The 26,356-nt window shown below is 44.3% G+C and overlaps 1 protein-coding gene across 3 annotated transcripts in view; it reads right to left on the bottom strand.

Moving 5' to 3' along the window:
- Positions 1 to 10,366: 10,366 nt before the first annotated feature.
- The window catches only part of EWSR1 (EWS RNA binding protein 1), a 39,869-nt gene continuing 23,879 nt past the window's right edge, over positions 10,367 to 26,356 (bottom strand). Inside the window, exons 7-17 of one of the 3 annotated variants that reach the window (XM_044989610.1) lie at positions 25,601 to 25,812; positions 24,069 to 24,249; positions 21,216 to 21,253; positions 20,650 to 20,682; positions 19,517 to 19,635; positions 17,857 to 17,986; positions 17,266 to 17,388; positions 14,604 to 14,763; positions 13,588 to 13,685; positions 11,857 to 12,109; positions 10,367 to 10,767 (exon numbers count right to left, since the gene is read on the bottom strand). In XM_044989610.1, the coding sequence (XP_044845545.1) occupies positions 10,728 to 10,767; positions 11,857 to 12,109; positions 13,588 to 13,685; positions 14,604 to 14,763; positions 17,266 to 17,388; positions 17,857 to 17,986; positions 19,517 to 19,635; positions 20,650 to 20,682; positions 21,216 to 21,253; positions 24,069 to 24,249; positions 25,601 to 25,812 (1,387 nt within the window). In that variant the 3' untranslated portion in view covers positions 10,367 to 10,727. Of the gene's footprint in view, positions 10,768 to 11,856; positions 12,110 to 13,587; positions 13,686 to 14,603; positions 14,764 to 17,265; positions 17,389 to 17,856; positions 17,987 to 19,516; positions 19,636 to 20,649; positions 20,683 to 21,215; positions 21,254 to 24,068; positions 24,250 to 25,600; positions 25,813 to 26,356 lie in introns of those variants that run through there. The other 2 variants (XM_044989611.1, XR_006573847.1) reach the window with 2 other exon arrangements.

The raw sequence follows: 26,356 nt of genomic DNA, 5'->3' as shown, positions 1-26,356 counted from the left end.
TTGTCTTAGGCAATACAGTGTTGAAGAAAGAGTAGGGAAGTGTCTTCCATGCACTGAAACAGATGTGGAAAAGCTCAGCTGAAGCCATAAGGGAGAACAAATGAATTAGAACATGTGCCTGAGCACCGAAGTTCTCACGTCTGTCTGTTTAAAGTTTAGAATTTAGAACCAGAATGTTCTACCCGTGTAACTTTGCCACCTAGCGCTTGTAATGAAAGCAGCAGCAGCTTGTGAAGTTCTGATTTTGGGGTTCCACACATACACAAAAGTAGATGGCAGAATTGAGTGTGATTAAAGAAATAAAACTGCTAAGGCCCAGTCACCCTACTCTTCATCACTCCAGTTTATTCAGACCCCATTCCACCCTTAGAGAGTTTCAGATACAAAGTGCTTCTGTGTAATAGCAGAGGACAAGTGCTCTTTCCCAGGTTAAGTGCTGCCGAGATGGCATGCTGGCTGTGCTCCTGATACCTTTTCAATCAGTTGTAGAGAGTAGACATTTTGGCCCCAACTATGGCTACATCTACAGTACGAGCTAGAGGTGTGATTTCCTAGCTCATGTATGCACCCTCATGAGAGCTGTCATTGAGCTAGCATGAGTACAAACAGCAGTGTAGCCAAGACACAAGTACATACCCCAGGTGGGTTTGTACTTGGCGTGGCTCAGCTGTGCCTCCGTTACCCGTGCTACCCCAGCTACACTAGACTCGTGCACGCGTGTGTACAGAAACAGGGGAATTACACAAGGTAGGAGTGTGGCCTCGATGGTTCCCAGAAATGACTAACCCTCAACTTAGCACACTAGGTCATCTGCAAGTCATACCTGTCCGGAAGCGTTAATTCAACTCGAGTTCTCTCCAACTTCCAGATGGACTGTTGTGGCATGGGTGGGACTCACCTGACCTACTGCAGGGGGATCTGGCAGTGGGCCCAAGAGAGGGTTACTCACCTTGTGCAGTAACTGAGGTTCTTTGACCTGTGTCCCCCTGTAGGTGCTCCATTTTAGGTGACTGAGTGCTCCTGCACCTCCCAAAAGCAGTACCTGGCTGCGCCACACATGCGCTCTCCCCATCTCACGCCTGCCACTGCAGTTAACTAGCACTGTGCTGCCCCACCACCCGCTAAGTTCCTTCTCTACCGCAGAGCCTTAGACAGAATGCTGAAGTAGAGGTGAGGAGGGTGGCTAATGGAGCACTCACAAGGACACATCTCAAAGAACCTGTTACTGCACAAGGTGAGTAACCCTCTCTTCTTTAAGTGATGTCCCTGTGGGTGGCTCTGCTTTAGGTGACTGCAGTGCCTCTCAGGGGGAAGGAGAGGCTTCTGAGTTAGATCTGTAATTGACTATAAGACCGTGCGTCTCAGCCGAGTGTCGTGATGCTGAGTCCTGGTCAATGACAGTGTTAAATGAATGTGTGAGATGATGTCCAAGTAGCTGCTTTACATATTGCAGTGATAGGTATGTTATTCAAGAGGGCTACTTATGTGGCTATTGATCTGGTGGAGTGTGTTCTGACCTGTGATAGGGACTGTAGTTCATGTTGACAATAGCAAAGTTGGATGCAACCTGAAATCCATTTGTAAAGTGTCTGCTTAGATATGGGTCTGCCTTTAGACTGCTCCATAGTGGAGAGAAATAATTTAGGAGTTTTTCTGAATGGTTTGGTCCTTTCTAGATAAAATGCTATCACCCTTCTGACATCCAGGGTGTGGAATGCTGCCTCTTGTCTATTCTTGTGAGGTTTAGGGAAGAATGTGGGAAGATGGATGGGTTGGTCGAGGTGGAATGAAGAAGGGACTTTAGGTAAAAATTTAGAAAGCAGTCTTAGGGTGACCTTATTCTTGAAAAGGATTGTATATGGTGGGTATGCCATGAGGGTCCCGAGTTCTACATGTCTTGTGGATGTGATGGCGATGAGAAATGCTACTTTCATGGAAATGTGTAGTAGCGAGCACATAGCCAAAGGTTTGAATGGAGCACTTACGAGAGATTGAAGCACTAAATTGAGGTCCCATGGAGGAGTTGGGGTAGAGGTTACATACACCCTATAGGAATCGTTTGGTAATTGGATATGCAAAGACTGAAACTCCATCCACTTTATGGTGGAAGGTTGTGATTGCTGCCAGGTGTACTCTGAGTGAACTCATTGATAGACTTGATTTCTTAGACTGCAGTATGTAGTCCAGGAGTATCAATAGCATAGAGGTGGTGGCTTCGATTTGTTTGTTTAAGCACCATGTGTGGAATCTCTTCCATTTGTGGAGGTATGTTGAGCATGTAGTTGACAGTATGCTGTTTAACAAGATGTCTTTGACTTCCTCAGAGCAGATCATCTCGCCTTAGAACCATTGAGGAGCCAAGCTCTTAGGTGGAGTGTTTCCAGGTTTGGGTGCAAGGTCTGGCCTGCGTCCTGTGACAGGAGATTTGGAAGAAGTGGGAGGATGTGCCGTGGGCATTCTGACAGCCGCTGTAGGTATGGATACCAGGTTTGCCTGGGCCATGCGGGGGCTATCAAGATGATGTTGGCTTGGTTGATCCTGATCTTCTGTACAGGGCCGGCTCTAGGCACCAGCAAAACAAGCAGGTGCTTGGGGGGGCACATTTCCAGGGCATGGCATTTGGGCCATCCTTTTTTTTTTTTTTTTAAACTTACTTCCTCCCCTCTCACAACCCTGCAGAAGCGGAGCCATGGAGCAGCTGGGGATCCAGCATGGGAGCTGAGAACCCATGGGACCTGGGAGCTGTAGTTCCTTGCCTAGCTCCCTGCCTATAGAGCCAGCCCTGGAGCAGGGAAAGAACTACATTTCCCAGCAACCCCTTGGCAGCTATCAACAGGAAAGGGAGGAGTAGGAAGTGAGGTAGCTAAGCCATGCTGCAAGTTGAAAGGGGTGGCACTGTGAATGGGGAACAAGTGTGCCCAAGGAGTAGAAGGCTTTGCCCTAGATATCCCCTTCAGAAGACTTCCCCAGACTGCATTAGAGATACTGGTGTGACCTCACCTTGTAGCCCCCAAAGAAGGAATTGGGTGAACTAAATGGACAGTGCACCTCTCTATCTGAAGCCTAGCAAGGGAGGTACGTGGATCCCACTAGAATTTAAAATGAAAAGTAAGGGAGGGGAGGCTCTGCTAGGGGACTTTGGCAGCTTTAGATACAGTACCAGGCACATAGGAGGATTTCCATTTCTGAGCCATGGAAGCAGAAATTGACTTTTCCTTTCCAGATGTAGCTAATATTCAGAAAGGGAATCTAGCACCTGCCTTCCAGATTTGAACACCTCAACATTCAGGAGTGCTCAAGCTCAGTTTGGGCAGCTGTTACTTCATTTCTCCCAAATCAAATATACTGATCCACTGTAACTTGCTGTAGAAAAAGTAGGATAAGAAATGAAGAAGCAAGAAATGCTTCCCAGTGGTTATTAGGACTGGAATTGCGATTTTCAACAGCTATTGCCTTTTTTTTTTTTTTTAAGTTTTATTTGTTTAAAAGGAAGACAGTGATATTGCATTGGCAAATTCCCCATAGAAAGAAAGAGTGGAACAAAAGAATAATAAAGGCACCTCAACTTTTCCTCATTTGTGGAGGACAGTCTTAAAATATGCATCCAGATATCCTCCAATCACACAAGCTGAAAATTGTTCCACTTTACTGCAGTTCTGTAACCATATGAGAACCAAACCTGTCTGTGTTCTGTGCACATCCAAAATTCCTGCTGAATGACCCGCTCTGGGAGTGAGTTACCAGTGACCCAGGGCTGGGACAGCAGGAGGGTGCAGGTGGGCGGGGGGAGAGCCCAGGGCTGGGGCAGCAGGGGAGTGCCGGGCGGGGGGGAGCCCAGGGCTGGGGTGGAGGGCAGCCAAAATTTTTTTTGCTTGGGATGGCAAAAAACCTAGAGCCGGCCCTGCTTCTGTTTGACCCTGGACAGCAGTGTGGTAGGAGGGAAGACGTACATGAGAGGTGCATCCCATCAGATGAAAAAGGAAAGGCGTCACCTCTGATCCTGGTCCCAGGCCTGCTCTGGAGAAAAATGTTGGGCATTTGCTCTTCTGACTCATGGCAAATAAATCTATTGTAGGAAAACCTAATTGTTGAAATATGCTCTGGATCACTTGTGGTCATGGGAGAAATTTCTGCTTAATATGTCTGCCAGATGTTCTGAGATCCCAGTAGGTAGGCAGCTGATATGGTGATCTGTTGAATGCACCTTTTCTACAGTTTCATAGCTGTGGTACATAGGGAGTGACCTCGCTCCTCCTTGTTTATGTGGAATATCGAGGCCACATTGTCAGTCATAATTTGTATGGTTTTGTTTTCGATCAGAGGCAGGAAGTGTGCACAAGCACTGCAAACTGCTCGCAATTCCAAAATGTTTATGTGCAGGGTTGATTCCGAAATAAACAATCTCTCAGTACAGGGAAGATGGTCTAAGTGGGCACCCCAGCCCAGTAGGGAGGTGTCTGTTGTCACCATTTCAGGGGGAATCTGTAGAAAAGGGATGCCTGCACACACATTGTAGTGAGTCCTTGCCCTTTCGTGGCATGCTTAGAGGTTTGTTCAGACTGTACTGTGTGGGATGTACACTGTCTTGAGCCATAGTCTAGCTTGTTTTACGACATAGGTGGTCACCGCCATGTGCCATAGTACTTAAAGGCAGGTCCTTGTGGAGATTTGTGGACTGTTCACCGTAGTATTGATCAGGTTCATTAGGGCAATGAACCTGTGTCGTGGTAATGAGGCTATCAACTTCCAGTGAATTTAGGTGGGCCCCCAATGAATTCCAGCTCTTGAAGGTTTATTTGTAGGCCAAGGTTTGTGAAGAGTGACATCCTTTGTGTGGCTTCGACAGCTTCTTCTAGAATGGGTGCCTTGAGTAGTCAATTGCCTAAATATGGGCATATCATGACCCCTTGCTTGCATAGGTGGGCCACCACCACTGCTAGAACTTTGAAAAACACTCAGGGAGCCCTGGAGAGGCCAAAGGGCAGTACCATGTATTGATAGTGATCCTGCCTCAAGACGAATCAGAGAAATTGCTTGTGTGCTGGGTGTATGGACGTGAAAATGTGTCTTGCACATCAAAGGCTACAAACCAATCCCCTGGTTCTAGTGCTGGAATTATTGTTGCTAAAATAACCATCCTGAACTGTGTTTTGACAAATTTGTTTCGCTTTCTGAGATCCAGGATGGGTCTCCATCCCCCTAACTTTGTCTGGGTTAAAAAATAATAGGAAGAGACCCTTCCCTCTGTGGTGTACTGGCACTGATTCTACTGCACCCAGTTGTAGAAGGTGGTCTACTTCCTGTCTCAGGAGGTGCTCATGAGAGGGGTCCCAGAAGAGGGATGGGGAGAGAGGGTGGGTAGGGGAGATGGAGATGAACTGGATGGAGTAGCTGGTCTTGATGATTTCCAGTACCCATTTGTCAGAAGTGATGGTTCACCACATTGGGTAGAATTGTATTAGGTGGTCTGTAAATCGATGGTTGATGGATAATGGTTTTAGCAACAGTAATTGGGGGAGGTCTGTTAAGCCCCGCCCCCCCAACCTTCTAATTTGATGTCGGTTCCTGTGATGCGTTGGGTTGAGAAGAATTTGATCTACGTTTGGATGGTCTTTGTCTGCGTGTCTGAGAATCATATGGTCTCTGGTTCTGCGTGTAGGGCGCCTGTCTTGAACATTGTGGTGTAATATCTGCCTTGTTTCCATTTTATTGTTGATGAATAGATGCCTAAAGATCTGAGAGCGGCTCTTGCATTTTTTAATGTATGAAGGGATTCATTAGTCTTACCCACAAACAATCTGGGACCTTCAAATGGAAGCTCTTTACTGTAGATTGCACCTCCCTTGGAAACCCCTACAGGTGGATCCAAGAGGCTCGGGGCATTACAGTGGCGGTTGCATAGACCTCACCACCATGTCTGCAGAGTCTAAACATGCCTGAAGGGCTGTTCGAGCCAGGAAGTGTCCTTCAGAGATGAATGATTGATTTGGATAATTTTGAATAATTTGTGTGGTCATATTTCACGATCAGAGCTTCATAATTGGTGATTCTAAACTGTAATGTCACAGATGAATAGGCCTTGCAACCAAGTAAATCCAATCTCTTCCACTCCTTATCATAAGGGGTGGCCCTGGAGTAATGTTGCCTACCCATTCATTAACTGTGTCTACCACCAGAGAATTTGGCTGGGGGGGGGTGAGTAAAAATTCCCATTCTTTCAAAGGCACATCTACCCTTTTACATGCAGGTGGGATTGTGGTGGGGGTCTGCGTCTGCCAGATGGTTGTGGCAAGCTCCATGACTGCATCAGTTATAGGAAGAGTGATCTTGGAGGTTGTTGATGTTCGGCATATGTCCAACAGCTTGTGTTGTGATTCAGCAACCTCCTCGAGAGGTATTTGGAGTATGTCAGCTACTCTTTTAAACAGTTTTTGGAACTATTTGAAATAATTTCTGGTAGTAGGCAGCAGAGGCATGATGGTCTTATTGGGTGAGAAAAAGGTGTTCGTTGCAGGAGTACCTTCCTGATCTAAAGCTTCCTCAAAAGTCTGTTCATGGGAGATGGCAGATACCACTGCTGATGGCGGTGGGGAGTACCTGCCTACACATTTCCCTGGGAACACGTGGGGATTTGAGGTAGCACTGCCTGTATACTGTCCCTGGGTCCCAGTACAGCCATTGTGGTGGGAAAGGCACTGGTGGAAGTGCTCATGGGTCCTTACCACCCCCTGGCTATCAGGTCTGGGATGGTCTAGCAGGGGTAATTATTTTTTGTCAAGGTCCAAATTTCTTGGTCAAAATATAGTCAAGTTCCAGACCCCAGAGAAAATACAAAAATAATTTAAAAAATTGTGGTAATTTAAAAAGCATCTGGTGGTACAGATTTTGCCCACAGTCCACCTATTGACTAACACGGGTGTCTAGGATGCTCTCGTAGTTCAGACCTGACACTGCCTTGCATAGGGGCAGCGTGTTGGGATGAAAAAACGTCCCCTTCCTTGTCCTCCTCGCTGGAGAAAGGAGGGGCAGAGCTAGTTGGTAGCAAGAGTATCAGTACTGAGGAGAGGGGACTCCCATGCCAGGGTCATTGTTAGGTCCTTATGTGCGAGGAACTGCATTTGTTTCAGTGCTGAGAACTGTTGCAGTGTCAGAATTGGCGTCAATGTAAACTGCACCAAGGAAGACAGTAGGCTTCAGTGCCATTCCCTGTGTTATGCACCAGAGAGCCAGAAGGTGGCGCCAGTGCCTGGGATGTTGCAGAGGCACTTGGTAGTATTTCATTGGTGCAGCCGGTGCCATTGTGGGAAGGGTAGCCTTTTCTCTGCCTTCTCTTTTAGAGCCTGCCTGCTTATGGTCTTTGGCCTTAACAGTACTGGCGGTACTAGAAGTCTCTGCCAATTCGTAGGTACTTAGCAGTAGCGCAGTCAGTACCAATGCTGTAGATTGAATTGGGGAATGGCTTCTTTTTCAAGCTGGTCTTTGCAAGAGTGGTAGCTTTCCTCTTTGCACGTCTTTTAGGAAGATAGGTCCCTCCTGTGCAGAGTTGAGGAGGGAGGTCTGTCAGAAGCCCCATTTAGCTATCAGTCGCCAGGAGACATTTGCGATCCCAGGTCTGAGGCTGGGAAGAAATACTTCTCCATGAGAATGAGAATTAGTTTAAGGCCTTGTTTTTCTTTAAGGCTTTAAGGTTATGGCAGTGAGTGCACTGTTGGGGTATGTGCATTGCCCCCAGGCACCGGACATATTGGGAATGTCCATCTAAAATTGAGATTGCCTCACAACAGGAGAGGCAACATTTCAAGCCGGGAGATCCAGGCATTCTGAAGGAAACTATTCCCTAGAGCAGGGGTCGGCAACCTTTCAGAAGCGGTGTGCCGCGTCTTCATTTATTCACTCTGATTTAAGGCTTTGCGTGCCAGTAATACATTTTAATGTTTTTAGAAGGTCTCTTTCTATAAATCTATAATATATAACTAAACTATTGTTGTATGTAAAGTAAATAAGTTTTTTAAAATGTTTAAGAAGCTTCATTTAAAATTAAATTAAAATGCAGAGCCCCCGAACCGGTGGCCAGGACATGGGCAGCGTGAGTGCCACTGAAAAATAAGCTCGTGTGCCACCTTGGGCACGTGTGCCATAGGTTTTCTACCCCTGATCTAGAGGGGTGAAATTATAAAGAAAGATTTAAAGGAAAAAAAAGGAGAGAAAAAGGGGGTCTTAAACTAATCTGTTATATACCAATACTCCTAACACGAATTCTGAGGTAAATTACGTGGAAGCACTGCTGAAGCTCTGAGTTGGACCAAGGGCAGTTGAGAAAGAACATGGGGCTGAGGGTTGGCCGCACAATGCTAGTTAACTGCTACCGCAGGTGAGAGACGGGGAGAGCGCATGTGCGGCCCAGCTAGGAACTGCTGTTGAAATTCTCTGACTAGAGGCGCACTGCCTAGAGGCTCCTAAAGTGGAGCACCCCCAGGGACATCCTTCAAAGAAACTGAGTTAAACTGTTGCAAAAACTTTTAAAGAGGTTTTCAAGCATTAAGGTGTCTGATTTCACCTCTTTTGGAGCATGAAACACTTGGACACGTCTACAGGCGCATCTACTGCACAGCCAGCTTGGATGTAAACCTGCCACGCTCCGGCATGCTGTGCACTGTCTATGTCAATCCTGCTGCTTCACACTCAAAGCTCCCTAGTGCACACTGACATGCTGCAGTTTGAACATTAATGCGCAGCAGCAGGGTCCACAGCGGAGCAGTAGAGATTCGCAATCCATCTTGCTGTGCAGTAAGTGCTCATGGAGACGCCGTAGAAGTTCTTTATCTGAGTGAAGTTTTGAATGCCCCAGAACCAGCACGTTTCCCTCCCTGAAGAAAACTGCTCACTGTCTTTTGCCCCTCAAGCAGGAAGACTACATGGGCGCACTACAGCACTTTCACAACCATAGGCATTAGCTCACTTGGCGATGGTATAACAGCAAGACTAGCTCGGTTACTTTATCACAATTATAAGGTTTATGTAGGGATCAGCACACACACACACACACACTCTCTCTCCTCCTCCCCCCCCCCCCCCCGAGGGAAACAGAGCTACCACGAACAGTCTGAGGTAAGGAAATATCTCATTGGACAACTGGTAAATCCTGATTTTAATTAAGTCACCTCAATTAAAACTCCCCCTCTGCAAACTGAGATGGGATTTTTAGTCACCATAAATAGCTGTGGTTTCAGTTCTAGCTCTAATACAAACAGCTCTGTCCAGCAGCAAAGCACCCAACCATCCCCAGGCTGGACTCTGGAGGAGTTAGAAGAAAGTGTCACTTACACAAACTTGTTAGAGCACCTGTATTCTCCCTTAGATGCTTGCCTGGCACATAGGAACACATACAGGGCCTGGCACTAATCGGGTGCTTGTGCTATGCAACATGCTCTTTGATGTCTCCACCAGCACTGACTCCTACTTTCCTGCACTGCATTTCCCACCAGAAATGGCATTCTGGCAATGAGTAGGGTATACACTGAAGAATCCCTAGGAGTGTAAGTTGGTTGTTGTTTTGCTTGTAGCCTATTGTGACATTTGAGCATGCATGTTTTGTTTTATTGATGTCACAGGCACATGGTACGGAAGACTAGGCTGAAACCCTTGAAATTATTCAATTGGTTGTGTTATAAATTAGTTACAATGGAGACTGAACAGTGTTTCCTGTTCAGAGCCTGTATTCACAGGGCATCTGCTGTTTCAGTGTGATAACCTTGCTTGAACTTTCAAACCACACTGCCTGTATTACTTTCAGAGGAAGATTTATTACTCAAGATTTCATTTACCCTTCAAGTTCATATAGTCCTACATTTCTACTTACTGGGCTGCCTTGTCCTGAGTGTTTTCAACAGCACACTGGCTCCTTAGCTGCACTCAGATACCAAGATGGTGGGCATGGTATACATGAAATAAAAACACTACCAGAGAGAACTTAAATGTTCATCTGCTATTTACAAAAAGTCTAGTCATGATATACCCAGCAATACATCTTTATTTACAGCCAGGATGCAATTCTGAAGTCCAGTGTCTCATTTGAAATGGTGTGGTCAATTCCATCCTCTGAATGCAATAAGCCACACTTTACAGTTTAAGATTAAGGTGCCTGCTCTGCCTTGCCAAATACACTTCAGGATTGGTTCAGTCTTTTCATGGTAGATTTCAATCCCTGCTCCCTCCATACAATGCAACATTCAATATCAAAGGATTACAAGCCATATAATACATACAAGTCATGAGTGAAACTCACTGCCTCTTCTGCAGAGCCCACAGAGCTGGAGTTCGTGATGTAGAGATGTTCAGCGTGCTGTCGCATAGAGGCTGAGAAGTATTAAGTTTATAAACACTTGGAATTTTATTTTAAAAAAACATCACAACCATTAACATTGTTACAGTTAGTTCTCCTCCTGGTTTTGCAAACAATGATACTGAGCATGCTCACAACAATGTTTTCTCATTGGTTTAATTTTAGTTAAACAACCATTTTGTTTAAAAGGAAAAAAATAACTCAGCACACTACCATTTAACTTGGTTTTAATGTTTCTCCACAAATGGTGAAAAATACTAAAGTACAGACAAGGAATAATCATAATGTTGTGGCCAACATTATAAATATGGAATTATAAATTTAAAACATTTTCTGGTTTAAAAAATAAATCTGGTAGTAAATGCAGCTCTGCAGGTTTCTGCCTCTAGTAGGGCCGGTCTCTCCGCTCCTGACGATGTTCACCCCTACAAAAAGGAAAAAGCTTGTTTGGTTATAGCTCATAGGACACACCCACAATCTTGCTGTTCCATCAGACGGAAGAGGAAAATGATAAAAGGTTTAGAAAATCTGACTTGCAAGGAAAAGTTTAAAAAACTGGGCATGTTTAGTCTTTGGAAAAAAAGGCTAAGGGGACAGTCTTCAAAAGTGTTAAGGGCGGTTATAAAGAGGACTGTGATCAATTGTTCTCCAAGTACAAGAAGGTAGGACAAGAAGTAATGGGCTTCATCTGCAGCACAGGAAGATTTAGATTAGATATTAGGAAAAACTTTTTAACTCAAGCACTAGAATAGGATTCCTAAAGGAGGCTGTGCATCCTCACCACTGGAGGTTTTTGTGCAATCCCCACCATTGGATTAGACAAACATCTGTCGGGGATGGTCATGGGTTTACTTGGTCCTGCCTCAGCACAGGAGGTTGGACTAGATAAGCTCTTGAGGTCCCTTCCAGCCTGACATTTCTAGGATTCTATGCACACTCCTAGCACAAGAGGAGGCTATCACAATTTTCATTATTCAGTGTTTGTTCCTGTCCCCATCAAGTTTCTGATCAAGAGTTACTGGTTTTCTAAGCTTTATTTCTCCACTTACCTTTGGATCACATCAGATCTTGTTTCATTCCCCACCTCCACCCCAAAACCTATTTGAAGTTGTAAAATCATCCTAGCCCAGTGGTCCCCAAACTTTTTACCTCTCCCTCCTCCTCCCCCCAAAGCTGGGGCTGGGAGGAGGGCTGCATCTCCAGGAAGGGGGATGCAGACAGGGGTAAGGCGGTTGAGGGTGGGGCCACAGCTGGGAGCAGAGCCAAGGCCAGCAGCCATGAGCCCTGGGCATGGGGTTGGCAGCTGGGGCCCCGAGCACAGGGCTGGGAGCCAGAACCAGAAGCGGGGCTGGGTGGTGCTCCCTCCTGACCCCCCATGGGGACTGGCCGGGGCTCCAGTAGCCCTCCCGCCCCCCTGCAAATATTCCTCCCCGCCCCCCTAGGGGTGCACCCCACAGTTCAGGGACCTCTGTCCTAGCCTACTGCCAGGTTATTTAGTTTTCTCTCCTACATACTTGTCCATTTTTCCTGGTCCTCCACGCCTGCCGCCTCTGCCTCCCATTTGCTCCATGAGAGGCCCAGGTGGGCCCCCAGGTCCTCCTCGTCTTCCTCCTCCAAATCCACCTCGATCCATACCCCGGCCTCCTCTGAATCCGCCTCTGTCTCCACCTCGTCCACCTCTGAACATTCCACCAGGGCCACCACGATCCATGAGGCCTCCTCTTCCTCCTCTCATGCCACCAGGGCCACCTCTGCCACGATCTCCACCTGGTAAAGAAAAATGTCACCATGTACATTTGAAACCAGGCTCTCTAAGGTGAAAACATGCCTGCTCTAAACAGACTTTCAGGACTGAAAACTTAGCCCTTTCACATTAAATCATCTCTAACTTTCCTCCAGACCAGACACAAGAGGAAGCAGTAAAAGATGTGTGCATGGAGCTTTGAGACAGAGGGTGTCTTACGGCCTGGCAATGGAACCATGAAGAGGGCAGCCACCCCAATCACAGGTCAGGAAACCCACTTTTCACTCTAACCAAAATTGCTGGCCCTTGTCACAAACATGAATGCTGGCAGCACTGCACAAGCTGGAGGAACAAAGCAGAGATGCCCAGGAAGCAACATGAGGCCGCTTTCTGGGCTGGAGACAGCCACTGCTGGCTAATGCCACACTGCATGAACTGCATGTTTCCAGAAGTGCCACTGAAAATGTGCTACCCTGAAATCCACTGGGGAAGCCCGAGGGGCAAATGGCTGATTTAGAGGCCATTTTGGCTCGGAGCCAGTGGTGAGCTGGAGCAGGTTCCCACAGGTTCTCAAGAACCGGTTGCTAAAATTAGACCTCCATGGAGAACCGGTTGTTAAAGGGCCAGGGGGTGGGCAAAGAACTCTGGTCCGTGGGCTGCACCATCCTGTTGCTCCCAGGATTCCCAGCTGGGGAGGCTGAGGCTCCCCCGGCGCTTCCCCCACTTCCCCCCAGCTGCAGCATGGCCAGCCGCCGGCACCAGCTGGGCAGCTCAGCTGAGCTCCGGAGTCGTCCTGCTGCCACTTTTTGAATGGCCCATCAAGGGGTGGGGGCTGCTGCAAGCTTCCCCGGCCTCCCCCTTTAAATCAGAACTTTTTATAGGGAACCGGTTGTTAAGATTTTGGCAGCTCATCACTGCTCGGAGCCACATCCAGTGACAATGTGATAGGGCAGGTCTACAGTAGAAACGCTACATTGGTGCAGTTGCGCCGCTATAGCATGTCTAGTGAAGTTGCTCTATGCCAAAGGGAGAGCGCTCTTCCTTCGGCATTACTCCATCTCTGCGAGAGGCGGAAGCTATGTTGGCGGGCGAGCATCTCCTGTCAACACAGTGCCAGTGTGGACAGCGTTTAGGTCACTGTAACTTGCGTCAAGTCTTTCACACCCCTCAGCAACGCAAATTAGATCAACTCAAGCAGTAGTGTAGACCTGCCTGTAAGAAACTGGATTGCTGCAGATAGATGCAAGGAAAGAGTCACAGTTATAGCGGGTAAGTGAGGGCACGTCATCTCAGGCAGAGCAGAACCATAAACTGCTGCCTCTACAGCTCCAAGAGAGTATTATTTACCCAGTAATTATCCATATCTAGCAATCAGTCGCTGAGAACACTGTATAAGCAATGTCAATCACATACGCAAAAGAGGTGGTTCATCTTAAGTACTCATCTCCCATGCTCTGGGAATAACCTGAGCTCTTTCCTAAAAGCTGTGTCACCTACATACCTGGAGGTGGGAAGGGAGGTGGAAGAAAGCCTTCTGGTTTAGGAGCCTTGCATTGATTACACTCTGTTCTCCAGGCAAAGTTCTGGTTTCCACATCCCCTAGACAGAACCATCAGTTAGTGAAGACTTTTAAAAAAAACAACAGTATCAGAGGGGTAGCCATGTTAGTCTGGAACTGTAAAAAGTGACAAAGAATCCTGTGGCACCTTATAGACTATAGTCTGTTAGTCTATAAGGTGCCACTGGACTCTGTCGCTTTTTTAAAAAAAAAGTTATTTTTATCAGGCAGAGTAAATCTGAGAGACAAGATTCAAAGATCTACCTTAACTTTTAATGGCTATGTAACTGATCTAGGAGAGGAGGCTGGTCCTAGTACAGAATGGGAGACAAATGTAAGGATTTTATTCTCAACTTTGATATGGAGTCTGTAAATGAGCAAGCCCGTATTTCTCCATCTTCAGGGTTTGTGACGACTAACTAGTTAGTATCTGCACCACACTTCTGGGTAACAACACCCTTTTTATCTCCTGGTCTGCCTTGCCAGTACAAAAGAATGGCAATGTATCAATATACCGAATGATGTGGCTGCTCCAAGTACGCTCCTCTTTGAGGCAGGGACTGTTTTGGTTTTTTTTGGTGCTTGTACAGCACCTAGCACAATGGCACTACTGCAATACATATAAATAATACCACTATCGCTAATATGGGAGAAGTGTTAAATTGGCAAGGACTGTATGTAATCACTAATGCATCTGTGCTTAGTCCAAGTTCTCAACTGCAGTAAATTCAACAGCTTATTTTTCAAAATTTGAACTTTACTTTATTACCCGAAGTTCTGGCCCCAAATGAGCCATTTCCTAGCTGACAAGTACCCAGGCACTGGGCTGCGACATTCTGCAGGAGATGAAAGCTGAGTGGGCTACAGTGCCAGGTATCATGTAAGGAAGAAGGCACCTGGGTTTACAAGCAGGACTACAGGGCACAAAGATCAGCATAGTTGGTAAAGCAAACACTTACGGGTTGGGGCACTGCCAGTCTCCAGCTCGGTGCTGGACATTCCCTCCAGAAGGGTTTCCTCTAGAACCCCGTGGTCCTCTTGGGGGGAAGCCTCCCCTGTCTCCACCTCTGCCTCCCATACGGCCCATTGGACCACCAGAACCACCAGGACCCCCTGGGCCTAAAGGAAGAAGTCAGTTAATTCCAATGCAGACACTGGTCACCTCCACAACTTAGGGTGTTGCTCGGCAACGTTCCCTCTAATTTTTTACATCCATGTGCAGAATGAGTTTTATGATGTGCAGCACCAATATCAAGGTAATGTGTGGATGTGCGCCACCGCCCACCAGTACAAACAAAAAGCCTAGATTTTTTTTTTAAAGTTATAGGTATGAAAGAAGAAAGAATATTAAAACAAGGCATAATTAACAAGGTGCACTGCTTAAGATGTTTATTTAGTATGAAATCAGATAAAAAAGAAAATTGACACGGATGGCTGTATTACACTGAAATAGGACAGAGAAGACAGTAGACTCTTTATGTGACTGATTGTGTTCTCACAATGTGGGGCACCACTGCTGTGGACCCACCCAGGCTCAGTTATAGCCCATGCTATCTTAGGATAGGAGCCATTAAGTATTCCTTGGAGTGGAGTACATGCATTTTATCATCCTTTCTAACAACTCAAGCTAGTAAACACACCAAAATGTGGCATATTGAAAACAGCTATATAGATAAAACAAAGACATAGCCATTAAGTGAAAGCATAAAAAAATATGTGCTATGGGGCCCAATTTAATAACCTACTCCCATAGACCACTAAATCTTCAGGAAAAGCTGGTCTCAAAAAATAAAGCATCTGCCAAAACACTAGCATGCTACGGACTTCTGCAGTCCACAAAACTATACCTCTTGCATGCATATTATCTGCACACATAGCTCAGCTTTAAGATGCTAAACAAATCTATGCGTCAACTAGAAATAGTCATGCTCGCCTTGCAAATATTAATACAGTATTTTCTGATACTGGAAAGGAGAGTAAAAGGCATTCACTCAGGCTTATACAATTTCTATAGGATGTCAACTCTTAATTTGATTAATACTTCACACACATAGAACAGTAAAAATAAGCAATAATAAAGCAACACAGACAGCAAACAAGCCACAAACAAGTGACAACACTGAAAATACAATGGGAAATAAAACATCAAGTGGTTGGCAGTTAGGGGTTTTTAAATGAGTGTTTAGCAGGGCCCACGCTGTGTAAGTGAAACAGAGCCCTATAGAAACAGGCAAAATTCTCCCGTAATTTGTCCATGTCACCAACTCAAAAACTCAGAGTAGGCTCATTAAGTTTACAAGCCCAGCCTTAAGTAAATGGAGCACATTAACACATAGCTTCAGAGTTTGCAGACAGATCTCTTCAAGTAATTTGCAAATAAAGTCTTCATCCTACAAAACACCTAGCACCAAGTGCTTGCTACTTATGAGTCAAAGAGAGTACTCTGAGAGTACTATACCAGATAGCACAGATCTGGCCTTAATGGTTTCCAATCTCTCTCACCTAACGAATTCTAAAACTTGTCTGGGGGCCTGTCTCCTGGACACTGCAGCCCCAAGCTGCAGGTTAGAAAATACAAGAGCGATACTGCAAATCAAACTTTAAAGCTATTTTGACAGTACATGTTCCCAGACAAAGCTAAATCCAAACATTTTAAGCAGCTAGTGGAGGTACTGTTAATTTTAGGAATTAGAGTAATTAACCTATGTACCAGACAAGCAATTCCTAAATACCAACCAATGCAAAAGCTAAGCATAAATAATACATTGTCACTTTTGTGATTATAGAAATAGTTATTGAATGTGATTTTTAATGACAGTTTTGGGGAGGAGATGATTTGTTTGGATTCTTTTTAAAAAACAAACCAGTCACTGCAGTTATTCTCCAGCCAGAACTAATCATCTATGGGGATCTCCTTTTTGGAGGAATAAATGCACTTGTCATATATAAAGCACATCTCAAATCCTGTTTCTACTTTTTCTATTCAGTTGGCTTGACTTGCGTACAAAATTCAGGTATAATCAGTGGTAAAATAATGAAAATGAAGCTAAATACATTTGATGATTGTATCTATGCACTAGTTTTTTACATTAAAAAGGAAGAGACAAAATGCATATATTTGTAAATGGCACACACGACATGGGGTAATCTTTAACACAGTGCAACAAATATGATTTTAAAAAAGTGACATTTAGTTAAATCTTTCTTATTGGTATTGTGGGGTTTTATTTGTCTTTCCCATCTCTCGTCCACAGCCCAGCTGGGGCTGCCTGGGAGAAACTCGCTTGTCCAGTCTCTCCTGGGTGCGCAGCCCAGCTGGGGCTGCCTGGGAGAGAGTTGGACCAGAGTTGAGACTCATGTCTCCCCTCCACCTCACTTATTCCCCCCACCTACCCCCACCAGCTCACCTTCTCCACGTTCTCTCTCTGCAGGGTCAGGAGGCACCTAATTTGTGGAGCCATGCCTGCGCAACTCCACTAATTAGATGCCCGGCCCTTCATTCCCTCAGGCGCGCACCTTAGAAGGAACTATGCTGTTTGGTGTACGCTACACCCCTGCTGCTCTGCACAATAAGGTTCCGGGGGAATTCAGCTCATTCATACAGACTCTGGCCAACATTACCTCCACGCAGCGGGGGAGGCAATCCACGTGATTCACGCGGGGGCATCCCACCCCTCATGCTGTTCATTGGTGCCTTCTTCCGAGTGAGAGAAACTTTGAGTTTGCTCCCCTGGAAATCTTTTCCTGGAAAAAACACAGAAAAGTGTGGCTTGCTTACATGGTCACAAACTTCCACTACTGGAGGGGAAATAGGGCTTGGGTACCCATGTACATGCATCCTACAGGATACACCTCTTCGTAGTCACTGATCAAAGGGAAAGGTGGTCCTTATATCAAGTGTTGGGGGGTGGGTGAGAATTCCACCTCTGACCTGTAGAACCAAAGAAACTCTACACAGAATTGCCCAGACCAGTTGGAAGTTAACGCACTAGGGAGTGGGCTCATCTCATCTGGTTTGACTAAAACCAGAAAGTTTCCCAGGTAAAGTCTTTCCAAGATAGATCTGCTTTACCATGTATGTATGTATCATCTGCCTGTGTAGAGGACATAAACCCCCCCTTTTCTATCCTCTGAATTAGCCAAATACTTAGCTATGAAATAAACCCCAGTCAAAACTATGCTCAGAGTCATGAGTTAATTCCAGTCACTTGCCATCAAACCACTCTACTGCTGCTTTGGCAGTTGATGGGTCATCATAGGACACTGTGGCATCTCCTTTTGGCTTTCCAGTTTCTTTGTCAAGATAGAAGTTTATCATAGGTTGCCCAGTCCTCTTGTTCATCTAGCAGGAGAATAAAATCACTTTACAATTCATTGCACTGCAATTTAAACAGATTCCCAATATATCCTTCTCCACTACTCTTAAAATCATCCCCAATTCCTCTGAGTTAGAGGTCAAATACTCCATTTCAATGGTACAGTTAGATGTATCAGGAAGAAGCAAATCCACACAGATCTCCCCCAATCCCACTTAGAGAGGATGTGACTAATCCCCTATCTCACCTAGAGGGCACAACTACAGTAGAATTCAGAAATCTGATACGGACATTGAAGGACAAGTCCTAAAAGGCTCTTTTGGAATACAACTCTGAAGGTTACTTCAGGGGTTCTCAGCCTGCCGGGTTGGGACCATGCTGCTATATAGGAGAAGGACCGGCCTAGAATACACTGGGTGGAGGTGTCCCAATATGGAAAAGGCTGAGAATCACAGCTCTATTTCCATCCCACTCTACTAGTTGGTGAGAAAGTTACTGCTCCACACTCCAGAAGTCCTGTATAGAATCACAGGTCTGGAAGGGACCTCGTTGTGGTCATCTAAGTCCCCTGCACTCATGGCAGGACTAAGTATTATCTAGACCATCCCTGACAGGTGTTTGTCTAATCTGCTCTTAAAAATTTCCAGTGATGGAGACTCCACAACCTCCCTAGGCAATTTATTCCAGTGCTTAGCCACCCTGACAGTTATGTCCATTCTAAACCACCCTTGCTGCAATTTAAGCCCATTGCTTCTTGTCCTACCCTCAGAGGTTGAGTACAATTTTTTCCCTTCTCCTTATAACAACTTTTATATACTTGAAAACTGTTGTCTCCCCTCAGTTTTCTCTTCTCCAACTAAACAAAACCATTTTTTTCAGTCTTCGATCATAGGTCATGTTTTTTAGACCTTTAATCATCTTTGTTGCTTTTCTCTGGACTTTCTCCAATTTGTCCACATCTTTCCTGAAATACAGCACCCAGAACTGAACACCATACTCCAGTTGAGGCCTAATCAGTGCTGAGTAGAGCAGAAGAATAGTTTCTCATGTCTTGCTTACAACACTCCTGCTATACATCCCAGAATGATGTTCACTTTTTTTGCAATAGTCTTACACTGTTGACTCACAAGTTAGCTTGTGATCCCTTTCTGAAGTACTCCTTCCTAGGCAGTCACTTCCCATTTTGTATGTGTGCAACTGACAGCTCCTTCATAAATGGAGTACTTTACATTTGTCTTTATTAAATTTCATCCTATTTACTTCAGACCATTTCTCCAGTTAGTCCAAATCATATCTTCCAAAGCAATTGCAAACCCTCCCAGTTTGGTATCGTCCGCAAACTTTACAAGTGGACTCTCTATGCCATTATCTAAATCATTGATGAGGATAATGAACAGAACCAGACCCAGAACTGATCCCTCTGGGACCCCACTCGATAGGTCCTTCCACCTTGACTGAACTCCTCTCTGGGAACAATTTTCCAACCAGTTATGCACTCACCTTACAGTAGCTCCCCCTAGGTTGCATTTGCCATGCATACCCATGTTGTCACCCACCTTGACAACACCACATTGTTTGAAGAAGTCTGCCAGCTCCTCCAGGGTCACACTGTCACTCAGTCCCTGTACATAAACTGAACTGTTGTCTGAGTCGTCATCTGGGTCTACAGGTGGGCCTAAGGAGATCAAATTCACAGAAGTATCATTATACCATGTGATCACAAAAGATAATGAAGGACAGAGTTCAGTTTTGTCTGGTCAACTTTAGTAATAATCTCCTAAATGGATTGCTACCTCTCTTTCAGTGAGGGTAAATACTTGTATATTTATGGAAATGCCAGATGAAAATCCAGCCATACAACACGGGGATACAGAGGCATCTTATCTATACATAAGGAAGAGCCATACCGCAAACTGATCACTAAGCAAAGTATCTGTAAAAAAGCTCATCCTTTACAAATAATCAGCTGATTTATTTCCCACAGAGGGAAATCTGGTCTGGTCTCTTGCCATGGCTGGATGTATACCATTCAAGTGCCATGAGAAACTGTAGTCAAAATTGGATGGCTGATGTAATGGAAGTCTTTTTGGGGAATAATTTGAGATCATCTGTGCAAAAATAGATATCCAAACTGCAGGTGCACATTAGATTTTACATCTTTTGTGCAATTATATAGGCAATGATGTAAGCTGATCCTGGAAACAGCTAGACACACAAAATGCACATTTGTACAAGACTAGAAAGGCAAAAACTACAAATTCACAGGCTATGGGTGATGGAGTAGAGGAAAGGAAGAGAAAAGTAAAGCTAGTATATGCCTCTATGGTAGTTATTTCAATATTGCTTGAAGTTAGATGCCTGGTATATTTGAATAGCCATGGACATGCTGCTTAAATTATCCTTCCCTTCATGAAAGAGGAGGGTAGCATCCAAATGAATCTTTGCAAATTTAAATAAGCCAGCCCAACTATTTGATTAATTAAGAAAGTAGAAGGAATGAATCAAGACTCTGAAATACAGCGGGTGAATGCCCCAGAACTTTTTATACAGGCAGGGAAGAAATAAGGCAGAGAGAATCCTTTACGGACAAGCAATGTGAATGACTGCCTTCACTTGTGGAGGAAGAACAAGTGAGAAATCCTTCTTTTCAGCATGCCCAGGTAATATTCTGAACAGTATTCAAAATTACCTAAATCAAGATCTGGTCCTTCTTCCATGGGTCCTGATGGTCAGGGAAAAAAATCATATAAAGTTTTGTTAGTGCACGTCTTGCAGGCAGAAAACCGACACACACAAATCTATCTACTTACAACCACCATATGATGGTGTTGGTTAAACTCAAATTGACCTGCATTGCAAAAATTTTAGCAATGCACCTTTTTATGGTTTTTTTGTGATCAGTTTGCTACTTTTAGCAGCCTTTAAAACCATTTACCATTATTACACTTCTTTAGCTTTATTGGGCCAATCTGTGTATATTTATAAGAAAAGTTACTTTTTTCTTTATTAAATCCAAACAAAATTAAATTTATTCTCCCCAAATTACAAAAGTAGTTTCTCAATACTTCAAGTTACCCTTTGTTTTGTAACCATAGGTTAACCTTATACCCCTAGGCATTGCCGGCAGTACCCATTAAAGTCTTGTTGTATATGTCATTTTTAACCACTTATGAAACTAATAAAAAAAATTTTGTTTTCTAAAAACTGACTGATTTTTTTTTTTAACACTATCCATTGTAATGCTCAAAAACTTACCACCAGGCTTATTGAAGCCACCTCGCTCTCCAGCGCTGCTGGGGGGATAAACGAAGAAATGAAGGCCTTTCCCTTTAAAAAGCCAGTACCGCTCTGAGCCTCTGGGGCTCACTGGGAAGAATGGCACTGGCTAAACATCTCCAAACAATGCATCTGTCTGTCTCTCTCTCATCTCGTCACTATGCCTTTCTTCAGGGCAGCTTGCTCAAATTTCCTTTACGCACAACCTTGCTTGTCTGGTTTAGACACCACTTTTGCTGCTGTACCCTTTCATTACTTGTATTGGTATTAACAGTACAATACTTGGCAAAAACATTTAGAGAATTTCAAATTGTGTTTGATTTAAAAAAAAAAAGATAAGTCACCTATAGGTCAACTCCCTCCCCTTTGTGTGTACATAAAGGTGCACCCTCAGCCTCTTGCAGCAGGAGAGCAAAATGAGTTCCTGGGTCCCTAACATTAACAGTTACAAAGGCAGGAGACAACCATATGTAATACCTAGAACACAATTCAGATGACATTTCCACTAAAACCTTAGTATAACGCCATACATTCAGGTCACTACTGGATTTAACAGTCTCTGTGGAAGGAGAACCTACAGAATATATCAGGGCTCAAAGGCCTGGGGGTGCAGCTTTGTGGACACAAACCAGAAATTAAGATTTTAATGTGTGCCAATGCAAAAATCACAGCCTCTAGCTTTTAATACAAAAGCACAGGCTAGGCAATTAGTTTTCAATTGTTTCCAAGTGCTGGTTAATTAGGAAAATGCCACCTGAAAAGGGTTTTATGGGGGGGGTGTTGTTTTGAGGGAGGGAAGAGAGGAGGGAGAGAGCCATCTATTTGCTAGCCAGTATTGCACCTTTAATCTCTAAAAAGGTTTTAAATACACAATTCCAAGCTGTTGCATGCAGCTTTGCTTCCCTTTTTTTAAAAAAAGTACACACCATATATGTAACGTCTCTCTTTTTAAACACATACGTTTACACTTTTTAATGTTACACAATTCTAAAGTATTATACCAGTATGCAGTTACCAAAGTTACAGAAGGATTCCATTTATACAATGAATACATTTGGTTAAAAATATTCTATGTATATTTTTCCTCTCCATATGGACACCGTGTCTAGTCCCACTTTTCATTATGCTGCCGGCTGAGTACTGAGTACGGGTACTTTTTAAGTATTGAAGTGTATACAAGGCTCTCACTTTGTAACCTGTAGCATATAAATGCGACAAAGCATGTTAAAAAGTTTCCATGTTTAACAGCCAATGAAAATATAAAATAATTGAGTCAATGAAAAAGGGCATGTTAATAACATTGAGCTCCTTACCTGCAGGAGACACTGAAATCCATCACCACACCATGATAAAAGGGCCGAGTTCCCCTACCCTGCCCCTGGGTGTTCAACCTACTGCTTCATGGGAAGGCCACCTTTTCTATGGACAGTAGAAAAACTACATCCAAAAAGCTGGCGGCCTCTTTAATAGACTGTCAGCTGGAAATCACTACAGAAGTAATTTATTCTTTGATTACAGGTGTGAAATTAGAGGAAAAAAATTGTGAAACTTTTGCAGTGAACAGCACCAAAATGGCTAGAAGTTTTAAGACGTGATGATAGTAATTTCAAGTGTCTACATCTACTTTAAAAACATTAGAAATAAATACATTATGGGTGAAATCTTTATATAGAACAATGGAACCCTGTTCCATTCAAGCCAATTTATTAAATCAGTAATGTTTCCATGTGAACAAGTGTTTATCTTTAAAATATAATTCCAGATAGTTGTATTTCTCCAATAAAGATTTCAGGCCATTTGGATTCATTTTAGCTGAGCTATGCAGAATGACAGAGTAACTTCTCCAATTTCTAGGTGAAACGGGGTTTTAAAACAAGTTGCCAATAAACACTGCACCTTTATTTAAGGCTGTTGACTCACTAGCCCAGCCATACAAATATATGGGCTAACATTTTACTGAGGTTGTTCTGATGTTTTGCACATCAATATCTGCATTTCTAATCCACATGAATGAAACACTCTGCATAGCTTTAAACTAAGTTTCATAGGGATTGAACACACACAAAGCTAAACCTTCCTTATATTAGCCTTCATAATTAGTCCATCATCCTCACCTTTATTAAAACAGACACCAAAGACAGGGAGCTATAAACTACTGATCTGAACAAATAGGTTTACTAAACCAGATTATGCCATCAGTTAAAATGACCAAACTGATTTAGACCACCTGAAAGCTCCAATGGGGAGCAGTCCTGGAAGTCGAGTCAGATCTTTGGGTGTTCTTGGGGCTTTTCTTCACACTCCTACCAAGCCACTCTAGAGCTGTGGCTTCAACAATAAACTGACCCATACATTCACTTATGACAGTAGCCCCAAGTGCTACTTCTAGTGCAAACAGAGGCTGAGGGGAAACATTGTATAAAACAGCTGACATTAGGCTTCTGCCTCGTACATACCTGAAACATCAAGACCCCCAGTAGTGAGGCAAAGGAAGTGAAACCTGGATCTCCTGGAAGGTTTGTGTGTGTTCTATCCAAAGATATTGTTAAATCCCACAGAGGATTTCACCTCTGAATAACCATGAAGGGAGCTGAAAGTTCTGTATTTCATATAACCCTTAATTCCCCCAAACCCAACAAACTGCAGGAAAAAAAACAGATCCTGCCCCTACTTCCCCTAGGAGGACATTTCCATGGACTAGAAACAATCTCCCTATTAATAAATATTCTCCATGGAAGTGTGGTTTGAAATGTCATCTTTCAGCCGCTCCTTCCATTTCAAATCCTATGGGTAAAACAGAATTAGGTAAAAGGAGAAAAGATTTGCTCTTACCCCATTCCTCCGCGTCCTCCTCCCCGCCCACCTCTGCTCATGCCTCCACGATCAAATCCTCCTCTTCCCCTTCCCCGGTTATCAGGGCCACTCATGCTCCGACTTTCTCCTGGGCCAGAAAAACCTCCAGATTCCTGTCCATATCCACCCATGTTGCTGGTATGGTCCTGACGAAATGAACCTGAGGAGAGTTTATATTGTAGATATTAAAGCAGATAAAGTCAGACTCATTCTGAAGTGCCTGTCTCGATTACAGTAACTCTCCACTTAAAGTCATCCTAGTTAACATTGTTACATTGCTGATCAATTAGAGAACATGCTAGTTTAAAGTTACGCAATGCTCCCTTCTAACGTTGTTTGGCAGCCGCCTGCTTTGTCCACTGCTTGCAGAAAGAGCAGGCCATTGGATCTAGTGGTGGAGGCTTGGAAGCAGGGTGGACTGTCAGCTCCCTGCTCCCCTAAGTTCCCTGTGGGGCAGCCGCCCAGCAGGCTATCAATTGCCAGGCAGTTCAGCTGTCCCTCCCCCCACTCCTGAGTGCAGATCCTGCCCTCTGCCTTGGAGCTGCTCCCGGAGCAGCCTGCTTGCTGTGCAGTGGGGAGGGAGGGGAGAGGAGTGCTAATGTCAGGGTGTTCCCCTCCCCCCACTCCTGCCCCTTGCTACTTTACCTCATTTCCACAGTGTGTGTGGAGGGGGGGGGGGGAAGAGGAGAGAGGAAGGGAGAGACACTACAGGGCTCAGGATAGAGGGAGCTTGCTGTCAGCAGCTGCTGTCTCAACTCGCTGATCTACTTAAAAAGGCAATGTACTTATAGTGGGGTCAGCGTACTTAAAGGGGCAATGCGCGTCTCTTTCTGCCATGCTGTCTCCCCTCCCTCCATTCCTGCTGCCTTGTAGAATGTGAGGCTACATTAACAAGAATGTGGTAACCCTTGAGGGCTGAGCCGAATGCTAGTTCATCATTTAGCAGTAAGGCATTCCCTGGGAAATATCCCACCCTCCTCCACCCTCTGACTTCACCACCTCAACCAAGCTCCACAATCATCATTGCTGTGTACAGTATTAAATTGTTTAAAACAATTTTCCCTGGAACCTAACCCCCCCATTTACATTAATTCTTATGGGGAAATTGGATTTGCTTACATAGTTTTGTTTAAAGTAGCATTTTTCAGGTACATAACTACAACGTTAAGCGAGGAGTTACTGTACCTCTTTGCACCTACCTTCAGTACCATGAACTTTAGCAATACTGTGAATTAAACGTTTAACATGGGTCTTAACACAATGGCTCTACTGAAAGCAGGATGCATAGCACTCGACTTGCAGTCAAACTTAAAACTTAAAACTTACAGTCAGTAAAAGTCTACAGAACTATTAGCTGGCAGATCGCCTGCTGGCTGGAAAATACTCAAAATGCTAAATGAGCTAAAGCCTTCTTCAGAGATTTACTAGTATATCTTATTTGATAAACACTACTGAGATAGTACAATCATTACAGTTCGCCTCCTTAGATGAGCTTCATTAGGCAAACTCACTCGGCTGGCTGTAACTGCTGCTCTGCTGGCTGTACTGGCTTGGGGCCTGGCTGTAGGATCCAGTCGGGGGAGGATAACTAGTAGGTGGCTGCTGGCCATAGCTGCTTTGCTGGCCATAGCTAGTCTGTTGTCCATAGGTACTTGGCTGCCCATAGGTGCTTTGCTGAGAATAACTGCTCTGATCATAACTACTTGGCTGGGTAGAGGAATAGCTGAAAGACATAAGAATTAAGAAGCGTTTCTCAATGGAAGATAAATCAAGCCACCTGGAAATACGCATTAGGTTGCAGTGGTATTTAACTAGACAGTAATGCAAGTCAGACAACGTGTATTAACACAAGTCATTTAAAATGTGAGGTCATCCTATGGAGGATGATTTGCCAGCACAGAAACAAAATAAGAAGGGTTGCTCAAAACAAAACAATGATCTAGTTCTTCATCGCTCTAAAAAGAGATAACTATGCCATGGAAATCATCACTAGTTTCCAAGTGGGAAATCTGCACCCCTTGGGACACTGCACTTTAAATAAATACTTTAAAACAAATAGAGATTCAGTGAATGATTGAAATCTGTCATCTAGAATTTCAACGCCACTGAAGACTATAAAATACCAGCTGGTAATATGGTTTGTTTGTAACTTGTTTCCCTGGCTTCTTATAAATCAAAAGCAATCTAATTCACTTTATTTCCAATCCACTTTATTTATTTCTGCTTGGCATGTGTAGGCTTTTCAGACATGCTTGAGAAGTTCAAAA

The sequence above is a fragment of the Mauremys mutica genome, chromosome 16 (genome assembly GCF_020497125.1).
Source record: "Mauremys mutica isolate MM-2020 ecotype Southern chromosome 16, ASM2049712v1, whole genome shotgun sequence".
In the NCBI taxonomy this organism is placed as follows: Eukaryota; Metazoa; Chordata; order Testudines; family Geoemydidae; genus Mauremys; species Mauremys mutica.
Note: the sequence above shows the minus strand (reverse complement) of the source record. Positions and strands in the feature narration are given on the sequence as shown.